The sequence below is a fragment of the Mastacembelus armatus genome, chromosome 8, assembly GCF_900324485.2.
Source record: "Mastacembelus armatus chromosome 8, fMasArm1.2, whole genome shotgun sequence".
Lineage (NCBI taxonomy): Eukaryota > Metazoa > Chordata > Actinopteri > Synbranchiformes > Mastacembelidae > Mastacembelus > Mastacembelus armatus.
Genome location: NC_046640.1, coordinates 11242863 through 11259528, shown reverse-complemented (window position 1 = coordinate 11259528; position 16666 = coordinate 11242863). Strand labels below are relative to the sequence as shown.

Here is a 16666-nt window from a genome sequence, read left to right as displayed (position 1 = left end):
TGATGTGAATGCATTTACGATCGTAAATATTTGTCGCCCTCTGGTGGCGTCAATGAGTGGCTGCAACACTTTACTTCAGCAGCCTGAATACAGATGCGAAAGTGAATATTTCCTAAATAAATTTTATTTAATTATGCAAGAAAGCAGATTATACACTGTAAAACAACACTCACCTTTTACTCACCTTCAGTTTCTGCCCTACTTATGCCTTGTGTTTTGTATAATCAGTGTGATAGTTTAAATACAAAATTTAATATATGAGGGGAATTATAACATCCTGACATAAGTTGCACAAATGTGGCAGTTTCTTTCCCTTCTTATTAAGAATAGACTTTAGTGACATGACATCTACATGCAGAGTAGCTATAATTTCCAAGACTGTGAACACTGATTGCCACAATTCTCTTTTCTGATTTGATGTTTTTTTGTTGATATTAATTCTGGCTCTTGTGGCCCTCACCTTCCCCTGTTAGAGGAGTGTTATGTCACCACCAAAGGTGGAGTCTGTATTATGCTGTCCTGTGCTTGGGGACAGAATGGGGTGGAGCTCCACCAGCAGGGCGGGGGGCTAGGGCTGGGCGTAAGCAGGGAAAAGTTGGATGGGGTGGTTTCACACAGAGCACAGGCATTTGAGTCAGGGCACACATGCCTCAGCTGTGAGAGGCCCCACTCCCCTTGGCTGGCTGGCTGGCATCCCAGAGCAGAGGCAGAGAGAGACGGAGAGAGTTGCATGTGAGAGATTGAGGGTGAGGAAAGTTAAAGTTTAAAGTAGGAAGAGGCAAACAACTAACGTTGTCTGAAAGACAAGAAAAAGGATTAGGGGACTGAGCGCTGTGCAGTGTGGCTCCCGTAGGTTGTCTTTCAGTAGAGTATTTTTATCGGTAGCAAGTGTGCAAGTGGTTTGCAGTTGGAGTTGACAGCCATGGCAGATACAGGTGTTAAGAAGGAGCACGCAGCCCTGGCAGAAGTGCCTTATGATGATGATGAGGTAGCTCTGGTGAGTGCTGCCACTGATCCAGCAGTAGATGATGATGCCCCTGCTGACGACGTGGGCCTCGTGCTGGTAGCTGGAGGCAAGAGTGAAGCCCAGATGAACGGGGTCATGGTTCTGTCTCTCCTAGACAAGATCATTGGTGTGGTAGACCAGATCCAGCAGACCCAGCATGGGCTTGAGGCTCGACAGGAGGGCATGGAGAAGTCAGTGTCAACCATCCAAGGGGAGCTGACCAAGTTAACCAAGAACCATGTTGACACGGCCAACACTGTCAACAAAATGCTAGAAAAGGTACGCAAGGTCAGCGTCAACGTCAAGACAGTGCGCAACAACCTGGAGAAGCAAGCGGGCCAGATCAAGAAGCTGGAGAGCAATGAGAAGGAGCTGCTAAAGAGACGCAACTTCAAAGTCCTCATCTACCAGGTGAAGTGGGGAGAGGGGGGGACTGAAAGCTTCAGTTTGTATGTGATCTTGTTCCTTTTTTTATATTTCATCACCTAATTGCGAGTGATATGTGTTTGCGAATATGGTGATCAGCAAAGGTTACACTTTCAGTACATTCTGGTCTGGAAAAAGGGGTGTGTGGCATTCCCCACATCACAAAGGAAAGTCGGGAAGAGGTGTAAAATGCACCTCGGTCAAACACAGCAGCCTTTTGATATTACCTCACTAGAGAGAGAGAGAGAGAGAGAGAGAGACCCACTGTGGCATGAGTTGACCCTGGCTGGTGCACATGAAAGGGGCGCTACTTAAATTTTCAGGATACTTGCTGCTAGTTGCTAGCCAGAGTTTTAGCTCTGTGCTTTCTATGACTTAAATGTCTGAGTCGCTTTTCCCTAAAACTTGAATGAAGCTGTAATATTAGACACTGCAGTAGCAGGTGGATTCTTTCTCTAACCAATAAAGGGAATAATTGAAGCTTCCACAGAATAATAAAGGCAGTTAGTGACCGCTCCCACTCCACAGGACTTGATTACCCAATGAAACTAAATAAAGATCTCCGGGTGTGAATAGAATATAAGGCCTATAAACACTGGCATGAGGGTCTACTTGAGACACAAGCAGCACCCCTCCTCAGAGTGCTCAGAAGGCAGATAGCTGTCATGCTGCTGGCATAGTAAGAAGATGTAGCTTTTATTATGAAGATTTCTCAGAAGTGGGACACACTCACATCTGTGTTGCTCAAACCTACTGTTGAATACTGATAAGAACACAAGTGATAGTACTCAGGCAGCGATGGCTTTATTTTAGGGAGCATGATAGTTAATTAGAGTAAGACTTGAGACAATCTCTTGGAAAGAAATGAAGTAAAAATAATATGGACACAGCATGATTTCGTGTGTGTGTGTGTGTGTGTGTGTGTGTGTGTGTGGCAATGGAGGACTGATGGGTCTAGCTGCCATGGTGCATTTGAGACTTGCCGACTGACTCTTTTTTTAGCAGGATGTCCTCTCATGTCTGCTTGGTAAATGTGCAGCTTGCATTTGTGATTTAGTTTCTTCTGTGTGTGGAAAGATCTTTTGCCACAAATCAAGCACAAGAAAATGTCAGTGGGTGTTACCTCATGCACATTACCTCAGGGACATCTGCAGTTTTGCTGTAAAATAAAGTTGTTTTTTTTTCCTTTATAACATTAGTAAGAATGAATCTCAGAGTTACAGCCCTCTCATGAAAAGCACTTTCATCAGAATCCATATTGGCAGGCATAAACATTTTCACTGTGGGACCAGGTTACACTATTGGCATCTAGCAGAAATCCAGTCATAGACACTAGGCCTTAAATTACTCGGCAAAGCAGGTGCCTCCTGCTCTTTGTGACACTGTATGGTCTACAGCAATTCTCTACAAATGCATGGCTCTGTGCAGGATACTGTAGATGAAACAAGCAAACAGTCCACAGATGTGGAACTTATTTTAAGAACTTGCACTAATTTATAAACTTGAGATCGTAATGTTATATCAAGAGTTTGTGGTTTTGATTGTGCTTATGCAGGCACAGTATAAATCACTTCCTGTTGGTATTAGCTGTAAGGCTCTTATCACTGTCTAAACTTGGTGACCGTCAGGTTTTCAAGGCAGTTGTAGGAGCTCTGGCTTCTATGTTGCAGTAGCTGCTCTGGGCTCCTACTGTCTATTTATTGCCAGGCATGGTTACACCGTGTCCAGTTTAATTGTCCGCCCCATAGGCTTGTCAGATATTGGCAGCACTGGAAGTCAACACTGGCTCTCAGTGAGGATCTTTGTGTGTTAATGTGTTAGAGTGCGGTAAGTTTAGAATTAGGTTAAGGATGAGATGAGGGGTTAGAGTCAGGCATGAAAAGGTTAGGGTTAAGGTTACAGTAAACCTTGGTGGGATTAACGTAGGTTTGTTCAGTACTGTATCATAATGCCAGCACATATATGTTTCTTTGCTTGTGTGTGTGTGTGTGTGGGTGTGTGTGTGTGTGTGTGTGTGGGTGTGTGTGTGCATGTGTGTCCATTCCCACTAATATTGACTTTCACGCACAGTCTCAACACCAGGTGAGACTAGAATTTGTGTAACATTTTCCTACCATTAGTATTGCTCCGTAGGACCTTGTACTCTGCTTTGTTGAGCTGGTAGCTGCAGGTGCTGTATTTTTCCCTTCTGTCACTGTGTCGTTGCACTCTGAGAATAGCTGCTTCACTTCAGGATTTCTGGCCATAAAGACCAACAGTAATGCTTTATAATTAAACCTGCAATGATAGTGGCATTCAGGATCCCCCAGCAACAGCAGCATGTGGCAATGAAGAGACGTTTAGCGAATGTACATTCAGATCTTATACTAAGTAAAAGTAGAAATACTCTGTTACCAGTAAAAGTCAGCATTGCATTATTTTCCTTTCCATTCATTTTTAAGTATCAATTCTGTTGCAGCTAATAAAGGTGGGGTGAATTTGACCTGCCTATTCCAGTGTTGCATTATAATTATATGTAGATTATTATATATAGACTGTTTCATTAAAAATCTCAGTCTGCAAAGTAACTAGTAACTAATGCTGTCAAATAAATATAGCTGAGTGAAAAGAACAATATGTACCTCAATATGTAGGATATTAGCAGAAAATGGAAATACTGCTTATTTAACAGATCTCTTCATTTGAGTAATGCTAAAGCAATAGTTTTACTGTTGTTCCTCATGGGACTGAACCAGCCTCAGTGTGCTCACACTCAGAAACACAATCAGCAAAGAAAATCCTGCTTTTTTTGTGCTTTTTTTTCTTAGTTAAAGGACTTCATTTATGGTTTGAATGTTTAGATGTAGGTAATTACATTGCAGAATAGTTGTTGGACATTTCCTCTCTCTTTCTGGAGCTGTACGGCTGGGGTTTTACACTAACAAACCACTGACTGTGGCGTGTCATAAGTATCTTCCTCTTGCCCAAAGCACAGCCTCTCAAGTGATGCTCTGTGGACCACAGATGTCACTGAGAGCCCACATGTCCTTTGAAGAGAAGCAAGTGCAATCATTCTAAACAAACACATTTACTTCCTTATTTTGCAATTTGTCCTTTCATTAAAAAAACTTGTATGTTATTGTAAAAGCAGCTTATTACAACCTGTACTTCTGTTTTATTGTTAGGCAATATAGTGCTGTAGTGATGTTATTGCTGTTGTAATCAATGATGATAATGGTTCTGGACTCAGTACCTATTTTAACCCAAAGCATGATTTGCCCCTTAACCTAACCAGGCTGGTTTTGTACCTAAACCTAACCAAAATGCCAGAGCATGATCACACTATTATCACAGTAGTTAGCTTAGTTTATTAAGCCAATCAGAACTTAGTCCGTAAACATGTTTCATGTTGCACACTGTTTAATTAGGTGGATTGATCTGTTGTATGCAATGTGATAGTGTAAGTCCATCAGTGTGCAAGACAGTAATGCAGTGTGTCTGGAACCGGGGAAGTGTGTGGCCACAGTTCAAAGACAGCGATAGCCATGTGGTCAACTCTATCAGGGAGATGTAAGACTTCTCAGTTGCAGTCTACTTATTCCACACCAGCTTCCAGAGCTCAGATCACAGCCAGCAGGCCTCCCCACTAACCCAGCCCACTTTTTGTTAATGGATTTTAATCCAGCCCAGACTATATAATAACTCAGTTTCACTTACTGCAGGTACAGTGATCCAGCCAGAGCTTTTAGCCACTTCAGCCTTGTGAATCTTTGTTTCCAGGCATAAATCAATCTCATTACAGTGACAGTAGTTAGGAAGCACTCTGCCAATGGCTTGCAGACAAGAGCAAGCAACTGGGGAGTTCCAAAAGCACTTGACCAGCAGCACCAAATTAGTTTTGTGATTCATTCCACTGGCATCTCTGCTTCTCCTCCAACATGCCAACTTGCACTCCTCCCTTCTTTCTCTCCCCATACCATTCCCACAATTGAAAGCCCATTTTGCTCCCACTCAGATTTCTAATCCAGAACTAGAGGCATGTCTCATTCAGTATTTGCTACAGTACTTGACCACTGCAGTTTATTGTTATTTTCCAGTCTCTGCTCTATCACCATTTCTCCTTCACTGTGCCTTTTTTATTGGTCGAGTGGAAAGATATATAACAGGCTCCACATTTCACTGTTGCATGTCAGGTACTATTGAGCCAGTGAGTTCCAGGACTCGGTGGCATGTGAGCCCCTGCATGTGAAATGTTGTCCAGTAGTTCATGTTTGTGTGTTACTTCTTAGCAAAACTATGAAGTACATGACAAAAAAATAAGATGCACATTATACCTGTTGTTTTGTTAAAGTTTATCATACACTGAGGTGAGGCAATTAATGCCATCCCCTCATCTGTACAATAAATATGAAGCTACAACCAGCTTAGCCGGTATACACATTAATGACCCTTCTGATCACGTGTGTCATATTCACGTTGCTGGATGTCTATTTAATATTTATTTTTCAATACATATTTAACGTATATAGTGTGGTATGGAGCACAAAAAACGAAACACTTTCCCGTAAGGGATTAATAAAGTATTTCTGATTGTCATAAAGTATGAGAGCTGAGGCAGTCTTTTTATCTAACTCAGAAATAAAGCCAAACTGATCTGTTAGTTAAGCTTTTATTTTTACTGTTTGGCTCTTTCTCTTGCTTCTCTTGGCTTAGCAGTCAGAGCAATGCTTCTTTTTGCCATGCATGGCTAAATTTGGTTGTTGTAATGGCCTATCCTCTCTCTTACGCATACACTGGTTCACATATTTTGTACACCACAAAAAATAAGTGACTTCAACCCTGAGCATTAACTACCCTTTTACATGTTGTTTATAATTTGTTTATATTTTGGAAAGATCAAAACAATAGTCCTTGCCACCAGTATACTAGCCAACATCCTCTACTGTTGCTCCTCAACCCTGTTTTTCTGTTTGCTTTTGTAAAAATGAAACTTCGACAGTGATAAAGATGCACAGTTATGTTCAACGGTTATGTTCAATACTTTGAACAGTTAACACTCAAAAAGGACAAAACATTTGTGCTGGACACGTGTAACTCGTCTACTGTACATTTGATCTCTGGCGTGCTTTTTCAGTTCCAGTGTACAACACTTGCTGGTGGTTGTGTCTGAGATACAGGAGATGGCTTTGCAGATAGTGTTACCTCTACCCATGTCATTTGGCTATACAGTGTGTACAGCAAAAACACGATACCTATTGTCTATTTTTATATAATGTTGTAGTGCTCTAACTTAAGTGCCCCACTTTTAGGTAGTGTGTAATTTACGTAGTGTATGTAGCCAGAGACCAGCAGTCCTGTAGCAAAAACTACTGCTAGGTACATTAGCTTGTCTCATAATGGGCAAAACCGCAATAAAATTAAAAATAATTAATGTCAAGCATTTTCAAAAGGTACATGGCAAAGTTCTTTAGGAGAAATAAGATTAAGGTGGGTTTGATTGTTTAGTGACATTGCGTTGCATGGCATGTAAACGCCCAACAATAGTGCAAGTCAATCACCATGACCATGGGTTACTGAGTTGTGTGCACGCAAATGCTCATCTACATGTGTAGCATGCTTTAGAGTCCATGTGTTTTGTTGCGAGCTGTTTCTCGAGGTCTGCAAGAGGAAGCTTTGAGTTGCTTGTCTTAAAAAAAAATTTTTATATTCCCTGATGCCTGATCTCAGGCTACAGCTGCCTTGCCACCTCACCAAACATCCCCATCCCACAGCAGCAGACAGGCTTTACCAGCTGGGAGACTTATCAAATCACCCCTCAATCTGAACAGTTGTAGTTGTCATCCAGCTTCTTGGCCGGCTAACAGAAATGTGTACTCATACCATATCACAACTCTGTGGAAGCTGTTGATACCCTCTGTGCTGTTTATTCCAAGATTTGTAGGCACACCCTCATCTACGAGGCCATAGCTAAAAAAAAGTTGGCCAAATGATTTGAGTTGGTATATTAAAGGAAACTACTATGTTACTTTATCATAAATACATCAGCAGCAATGCAATAGAATAGTGTAGTGTCCTGTTTGAGTGCAACTAATTTAGCAATCAGCAGCACAAATTGATTGTTTAATTGCATTCTGTGTGTATGTTTATATACGTGTGTGAGGCTGTATATCCACATAAATGTACTGAAGTTTTAGTTGTTAGGTACAGACTGCGTGTTGTGTGCTACAGGTATATCCAATTACTGGGCACAAACCGTAAACCCAAGTACTGGAGCTCAATATCTCCATAAACCTGCACTACATGTGTATCTAGGTACCACAAGAGATTCCTTTTTAAAGTGTTTCTGTTTATTTCAGGAATCTAAAAAATTGCTGTTAAGCAGAATCCATACATTGACTACTGATATAAATAACTGTTATTCCTGTAACCTGACACAATGCGTGTGAGTTTAAAATCAGGTCTGTGCAAACCTCTGGTCTGAAGGGTAGAAGTCATGTTACCCTGGTTGTATATTTCTTACTGCTGCTATGGTGGCTCACAGTTCTTGTCACTGTTATGTGAGTTATAGGCTGTCACTAAGAGTCTCCCAGGGCACACTAGGGTGTGGATACCCTTGGGGTTAGGTTTTGCATGCACATGGACGATTAATCTATAAATAATTAAATTATAGGATAAAATATGTCATCAGTGTAAGAGGCTAACTTTGAAGCTGAAATGGTTAACTGTATTTTTAGAACATATTCAGGTTTGATTTCTTTAAAAGTTTGCTTTCTTTGAGTTCATTTTTTTTTCTTAGGTTTTACAGCACATGCACATTCCACAAGAGATATGTTAACGTAAGAAGGAACTGACATATATGTTGGTATCTCATGTTAGAGTAAAAATATAACTCCACACCTAATGAACAAAGACAGAGTAGAAGCTGTGTCGTTTTTTCCATCTAAAATGACTCAAATGACTCAGTCCTAAACAAACAATAGCTCTATTCAGTACAAAGCAATGTACTGTGGGTGATTGGCTAGATGCCTTCCTGCCTGTTAGTATGTTTAGCAGGATTTATTAGTCATTGACCATTATATAGGTACTTCAGATTTTATAGTTTCCTAAAGTAGTAGAACCTACTAACCCTACTAAAGTAGTACTATATTCATGTTGGCAGTTTATACCATGTCTTGATCCATACATCACATTTATTCTTTACATTGGTAATTTGTGTTTTTCTTACGGAAATTCTGAAGAATTTATGAAACTGCTATACTCTTTAACTAAGTAAACAATTAATATAATTGACAATCTTGAAAATCCTTCTTCTCCGTGTAGTACAATGTGCAAATTCAGGTTTGAACCTGAGTGAGTTTCAATCTTCCGATCACAAGAGGAAAATTTGAACTTGAGCTATGGAATCGAGGAAGAAGTGTCTACTCATGTGTCTGAAAATGCACATTAGTGTCCCTCTGTGTTAGTATGGGTAGCAGGTTTAGAGAGAGCAGAATGGTTGTATAATAAATTCCACTGCAGCTGCCAATTTATTCAGAGGCGTAAATGGAAAAGTAAATTTTGTGTTTTTGCATGCTACTGACCATGGGATTCCAGTGGTTGCAGAGTTGTGAATGTGGGAAGGCTGAAATGTGGAAAAGGGCTTCCCCCTTTCAGGTTCTTGTGTGTGAAAATCACAAATCACTGTGACAGAAAAACCAAGAAACTCCCTTGCTGCAGTGTGCAGCAACATGACAACATGACATCGCCGTGTGTTGTATAAAGAGGCTCTCAGAGTGGGATTTATTATTAAAATTTCCATCGCCCACAGTATGGTGCCATGAGTGTAGGTTGTTCCAAAAGGGGCACTTCATGAAACAGAATCTGTACTGCAAAAACCCCAAAATGCCTGAGGTAGTATGTGGCAGGACCAATCTTTTGTGAATTGTTTGAGCTTTATTTAGTAGGAGTGTAGGTAGCATCATAATTAATGACCAGAGCACATTAGTGGCGTTATTATAGCTTCGGAAATCTTTAGAAATCAAAGCATTGCGATTAAGGCCTACACAGGGCTTTAACATGCAAACCTCCACCTCTGTTTCATGTCAATCTCTCATTTGGCCCTCTTCCATCTGGGAGAAGCACATGGGTCAGTGATATCATTCATTGTAAAAGCTAAGTTCACAGCTGCAAGAATTGGACAGGACCAGACAGCTGCTCCTGCAACTCACTTGGGAGGCCTTTCATCACGCTGCCTCAAAAGGAATGGTGTGTGTCTGTCAATGTGTGTGTTTATCCACAGGCGCATTCATGTATCTGCATGGATGTAGGTGGATCAGGATCGTGAATGTTACTGTGCATGGATTCATTTTCTATGTAATAGTTAACCTTGCTACATTTCTCCTGGCAATGTTAGATATTAATAAACAGCAATGTTTGTAATGCAGTATACAATGGGATCACTAGATTTTTTTTTTATTAAACAGCAGTTAACAACATTAGATGCATATATCATAAATTTATGTTTTTCAACTGAATAATTGAAAAATAACTGAATAAGAGAACTGGACCAGGTGGGTTATTGTATGAGCAGATAGAGAAACAGAGACAGTAATAACAGTTAGATACCAGTGGCTTTAGTCAGAGCTGCCATGGTCTCTATATAGTGCTAATTGGCAATACTGTTTGCTGTGTTGTCCATGGTAACGGTTAAATTATCCCTGAACCCTTGTATGAGTCAGACAGAGAACATTTTGCCTCTGATAATATTTACATTGTTACACTGTGAACACATGGCTGTTGTTATAATCAACGGGTCCTTGAATGATCTTCCATATAATAGATGCCGATGTCTTTCATCTTTCACTGCTTTACAATTTCACCTTTCTTGCTTTACCTGATGGGTTATAGTCTTAGCTGTTGGCCAAAACATTTTCCTTCAGTCTACTGGGACTTTTTAATTGCATCCCCTATGTGGTGCCTCCTCCCGAGAGACACAACACAGCTGTCACTTTGTCTGAGCAAATCAAAGAAAGAGAGCGAACACATTCCCACTAATTCTGTTCAAGTTTTCCATGAGGTACAATTTGCATTACATGGAGGAAAGAAACATTAGCAACAGACGTCCCTCTCATAATGGAGACCACACATACACTCAGTCACTATTCCCCTGGCTCACACAGTAGAAACACACACAGCACCGGGTTTTCAATTGCTGGCATGTGGAAGGAGAATGGAAGGTAACACAGGGACACTAATGGAGCTGCCATCTTCTTTCTCAAGCTTTTCTTGGTTAGTAATCAGGGAGGAAAACCAAACAGAGTTTGCTGATATTATCACAATTTCCGCAGTGCTGAGTGCTGATTTTTGAGAATGTAAACAACATAGTGTGCCAACATGCTATGTCTCTGTTTGTGGACATGGGTTCCCATGAGATTTGGATGTCTAATAAAAGATGGAAGCACTATTAACTTCATCACTATGCTCTGCAGTACATCTAGACTAACACATTTAGATTTTTTACCAGGTTATCACATATATATTGCTACTGTGTTTCTAAGCCCGTAAGCAACAAGACGTACCAAAAGTCTAAACTAAGCTCGAGGTAAAAAAGATTACATAGTTCATCTACATGTTATAAATTCAAATTTATTAATATGATCCTGGAGCATGTTGTAATTTTTTGCATGACCTCAGCTATTCCCAGCTCACTGTGCATCATTTCCTCTGCAGACCTGCTACTGTACCTCTTATGAAAGGTGTTCATAGTTTAACATCATGGAAAAAAATGTGTCTGTGTTTCTGTGTGTGAGGGTGGGTGTATGGTGGGTGTATGCGTGTTAGCATGAATAGTCATACTCATGTGTAGTCATGGATTCATACGTGTGTATTTTTACGCAAAGGTTGTCTTTCCTAAGGGTTGTTTACTCCAGCAACACAAGAGATCCACTTATATGTTTTATTTAAGCTTTGGCTTTCACTTTTAGCCCACCATCCAAATTTACCCCACAGCAGCAAACAAGCTCTGCCAAAGACATATGAGGTCACCTGAATAGCCTCTTACAAAGCTATTCACAGTGTGCAGTGTTTTTTGTGTATTTTATGTCACTGGGAGTACTCATGTTTACTCTCTGTGGGTTTAGTTCAGGTCAAAATCACATTGTGCACTGTTCACTGTTTACCATTTTACATGGTTCTGTCAAAATCTAGATAAATGTTGTGGTAGCTTTATATGATCAGGGATTAAAAATATCACTCATTGATGTTATTATTTCAGCTCATCATGTTTGCAAAGCAGGTGCAGTATTTATTTTAGTTTAACTGTGACAGGCTCACAACAACTGAGAACCCCATATAGATATATTGTTGTAGATATGTCAGCTGTTTATCCAACTGAACCTCGACACCCACCAGGCAGCATGAGGAAGTGGTTTCCATGGTGACAGACCAGTGTGTTTATCTGTTGGCGTGCAGGAGCTGAGGGCGTTGTGTAGTTGGGGGGTGTCGGTGGGACTGAGCGCTGACGGTGGCCGGTAGCCAGAGAACAGTAGATGGAATCCAGAGAGAGGGAAAGGCCAGCCCAAAATAAACCCATACAAAACAGATTGGCCAGGCCCAAACCATACACAGCACCAGATATGGAGGCGATGCCTATCACGTTGCCATATGATATGGCAGCATTTGAACTGCCCAAGGAGACGTGCTGCCCATGTGTCTGACATGTCTGTCTTTCAGAAATCAGATATGAGGAGCCAAACTCACTCCAAGTTATTTTTTTCTAGTAATGGTTTTCAAGTATTTTTGAAAACATTGATTCTGATAAACCAATATTTTCTTGTGCCTTTGTCTTACATTGTTTTGTTTTTTAATCTTTTGCTCACATTTTCTGTGAATTATATGTATCTAATCTGTCTCAACTGCCCTTCATGTTAAAAGGGGACACTCTTAAACTCAGGTGACAGCTATAGAAGAGTGATTATACCTCAGATGTGACTGAATGATGCCAGTTGCTTGTGTTAGAGGTGATGTGCAAATATATTTTGTTAATATGTTGATTAATTTAGTTAATTTTGTGACTTTTTCCACTGAAAGGAATTCAACAATATAGCTGAACTTTTCTGGATTACTGTCTGTAGTTAAAATGTCCTTACTTCTGGATTTACACATATAGATATTGTTGACTGTATGTGAAATTGTTGAACTGCTGTACTGCATGTACAGTTAAAATGAAACTAACTGCCAATCCTTTCCAGTAAAGTGAGAGAAAAGTGAGAGAAATGATAAAAGATCTATAATTTATAGGCATTATATAATTTTTAAAACTTTTTACACTGTAAAAACACCTGCTTGCTGCTTTGCTTTCTGTTAAATTGAATTGAATTTAGGAAATTATGAATTTAAGTCACAACAAGGAAAGTGTGTGAATTTCAGATTTGAGAAATGATAGTACGGTGACAGGAAATGCACCTGTGGTTAAATGTGACAGTATGTTGGCTTTAGTTTCAATATGACTGCAGAGTAGAAGAATTTATAGGTTTCCTTTCAATCCCTGTAGTTTTATTATTAGGAGATGCATCTGAAAGTAAACACAAGTCCATTATCTTATATTTCTAAGACGTGAGGCAAAATAGCAGGATGCAGCCTTGTTGCAGCGTATTTATTGACATATGATTAACACCACTAGATGGCAGTCTAGACTAGCTACAAGGAGTGGACTGTTGCATGTATTAATCATCTAGAAGACACAGTCAATATTTTAAGTTTCATTTCTCAGCCAAAGATCACTACCTTCACTTTTTCAAGCTGATCATTTTCACATGTAATGGTTTACTAAATGTCACAGTTTACATGTCTGTGATCTCTTAATATTATCTTGCTATGGCTGAATTATGTTGTATTTTTCTTAGTCATTCTGTTTTGCTCCTTCAGGATCAGGTGAAGGCACCAAAGGCACCCAAGCCTGAGACAGTAGCTGAAGGCAGAACGGTGGAGGGCCTTGTGCAGACACCTGAGGAAGAACACCCAGTCAACTCAGATGAGGAGGTGGAAATTGAGGAGATTATTGAAGAGTCCCGTACTAAGCGCCTCCAGCGCACCACAAAGCAACAAGTGGACAACATAAAGAAAGCCTTCTCCAAAGAAACAATAGAGAAGACCAAACTAAAGACCAAGGAGAATTTGGAGAAAACCAAGCAGAGAACCCGTGAGAACCTGCAAAAAACAAGGCAAAAAACCCGTGACAACCTGGAGAAAACTAAGCACAGCCTAGAAAAAAAGATTGGCAAGCTTGGGTCCCGCATGACCCCCAACCAGGAGCGCAGGGCCAAGATGAAGAGCTCCAAAGAGAAGATGAAGAAGTCCCTCACTCCTGACCACACAATCTACGCTCGCTCCAAGACCACCGTGTACCGCGTGCCCCCTTTCACTTTCTATGTTAAGAAGATTCGAGATGGGGAGGAGGAAGTGGTGCAGAATACAGAGATGGTGGAGGTGACCGAGGCCGAGGGCCAGCCAGAGGGAGAGGAGAACGGGCTGGGTGTACATGGGGAGGTGGAGGAAGGGGAGCTGGTGAGTGTAGACAGCCCAGAGATGGAGGCTCTGTTGGAGGTGACTGAGGACGCACAGCTTGTCAGGGTGGAGCCAGACCACCTAAAGAAGGCCCAAAGCGAATAGAACGTGCCACCTCTGCAGGGCTGTGAAGGGAGAGATAAAAGGAAGAAGAAGGGAACGCAGTCTTGATGAAGGAGTATAATCACAAAGACACAGTATTAGTTGTAGGGACTTTCTAGAAATAATCACAATCCATGACATCTTTTTTCTGTTCTGTTCTCTTTTTATTGATACCAACAGGGATGACTTTAATATTTGCTCATCTTTAGCATGCAACAAAGAAAAACAAAACCTAAAAAAGCTAGCTTTTGAGCTGCAGGCTGCTTATCCTAGACATATTCGTTTAGGAATTTTGCAGTTTCTTGTTAGTGTGATAAGTAGTGGCCATAAGAAAAAAAAAGGTATAAATAGTCTTTGCTTTTGAGATGTAATGTATATTATAATATGTACCATGTATGATAGGCACATCAATAGGTAAAAGGAAGTTGTTGGCAAGATATATATTGTAATGGATGGTTGGCAGTGATGTAATGTGCATGTATGAAACGAACAGGTTTAGAAAGAAGAAATAAAGGCCTGATGAGTCAGGAAGAGAGAAGACAGGTGGTAATGAACATGAAAATCATTTCATCAACTGAAATGTTTACAAAATCTTAACACTTCTATGTTCAAAGTATGTTTCTGAATGTGCATTACAATTGTAACATGCTGAAAATATGAGCCTAATGTTAATGTTAAATTATACTGAGGAGCACCGAAACACTGTTAAAATTCAAATCAGTATTAAAACACTTACCAGTCACTTTCTCTTGGTAAACTGAAGTTACAATCCCTTTACAACTTAACCTTTTAAGGGCAAGACAGCAACTTAATATCTTGTATGTACAATTTGTGGTTTATTTAAAGAGATTTATCGAAGAAACAACCCATGTACTAATGAGTAATAAGATACACTATGTTACTATTTATGTCTGTTTTATCCCTGGTCCTTAATTGGATATATATTATTATTACATATTTAAAATTCTAGCCTTAGTTCAATAAAATACTCAAAATTCAGAATATAATAACATATTTATAATGCATGCTTTAAAACCACAGTGTGAACATTTACTGTAATGTTTGATGTACATTCACTATGTTATATTTTTTGTATCTGGACATGTTGTACTTTCACATAGCACACTGCTGGACAGAGGAGAAGAAAAGCGACTGTCACCATGGTCACAGCTCATCACAGTACGTTTGCACATCCCTGTTAAATCTTCCCAATGTAATTGCAGTCATGAAAATAATGGGCTGAAAAGCAAGATGACAGTTTAATGACTGACTACATATCACATGGAGATGATAATGTCATACTAAACACAGTTAAAAGACAGACAGCTAAATTCATGGCACTTCAATAAATGGCAGAACACTGCAACACCACATACCAGTCCTGAAACCTTTTGCAGAGACCAGGGCCAATCTTATGTACTTATAAAAGAAATGTCCACACTGATGAAAAAAGCTCTGTGATCGTGATTCATGAAATTTTTTTATGATAAGTTAGAAAACGCGATCATGGAGGTTTACAAACAGTCATAATATTAGAACTGTAATTATACTGAACTTGCTGTAAACTGGAAGTGGCTGTTTTCAATCATCAGCACTTTGATCAAGGCAAGCATATGGTACTCCAGACAGGAACAGAGTTAATGTGCAGCTTCCACTTTCTTCCCTAGAGACTGTGTGTGACCTTGATGTGGTGCAGGCATGCAGAAGCCCACAGTGCAGCACGGAACACCATCAAACTAATCAATGAGCTCGTGAATGCAATTAAAGAGAGTGCTCCCTCTGAACAAAGAACAGAGTAGATAACATTGAGAAGGATAGAGACAAAAGATTTTTGTGTGTGTGTATGTGGTTGTGAAGACTGTGTGTAGCGAAAATCCAAGTTTAAATCTGCATCCAGTGGACATTTCAGAAAAAATCAAATATAGCATCACATAAGCTTGTAATTATCATTTTATCTGTTTGTTGCTTATTTGAGAATAATATATAGGCTACGTTGTCTTGCAATGAATGACTGAAGGTCTTGGTCTCTGAAAAAAATGTGTGTTTTGCCACCATGTACATTTTACCTTGTTTCAAGCTACTGGTTATTTAAAAACTGAACCAGTAGGCCAGCTTATATAGATGCAATGTCATTTCAAACATATATATATCAGTCACACTGCTGCAATGTAATGTGACATATAATTGCTTTTGGTTTTTGTTGATTTTTACTCACATAATGAAGTTCTCCTTTTCTGTTGTGTTTAAGGCCTCTATTGCTTCACTGCTTCAATATAAATAAAAGCTTACTGAATAATATATACTGCCAGTTATTTTTATTTTTTATTTTATGAGCCTTTCATATATCCATTTACACTGCCCACGTCAGCTTATGAATTTTCTATCATTTGTTTACCTACAGTGAGAACAGGTTTGGATAAATAAGGCTTTGAATTATTAGTACAGGTCGATCACGAACAGCCCTGGTGTTATTAAACTCTTGATGACGTCACCGCTGCCAGTAACTCAGATGACTTCCAGGCTGGCTGTGCCGTCGACGTGCTCGTCCTCCCTCCGTACCAAATACACGTACGGGCCTTGCTCGTAGGGAGGGTTTTCTAGAGGGAACAG

General features: G+C 40.0%; 1 protein-coding gene across 1 annotated transcript; it reads left to right on the top strand.

Moving 5' to 3' along the window:
• Positions 1-608: 608 nt before the first annotated feature.
• cavin1a (caveolae associated protein 1a) lies at positions 609-16354 on the top strand. The gene is made up of 2 exons (XM_026325835.2): positions 609-1417; positions 13316-16354. Exons 1-2 carry the CDS (start codon positions 923-925, stop codon positions 14057-14059), a joined length of 1239 nt encoding a protein of 412 aa, XP_026181620.1. The 5' UTR covers positions 609-922; the 3' UTR covers positions 14060-16354.
• Positions 16355-16666: the final 312 nt, after the last annotated feature.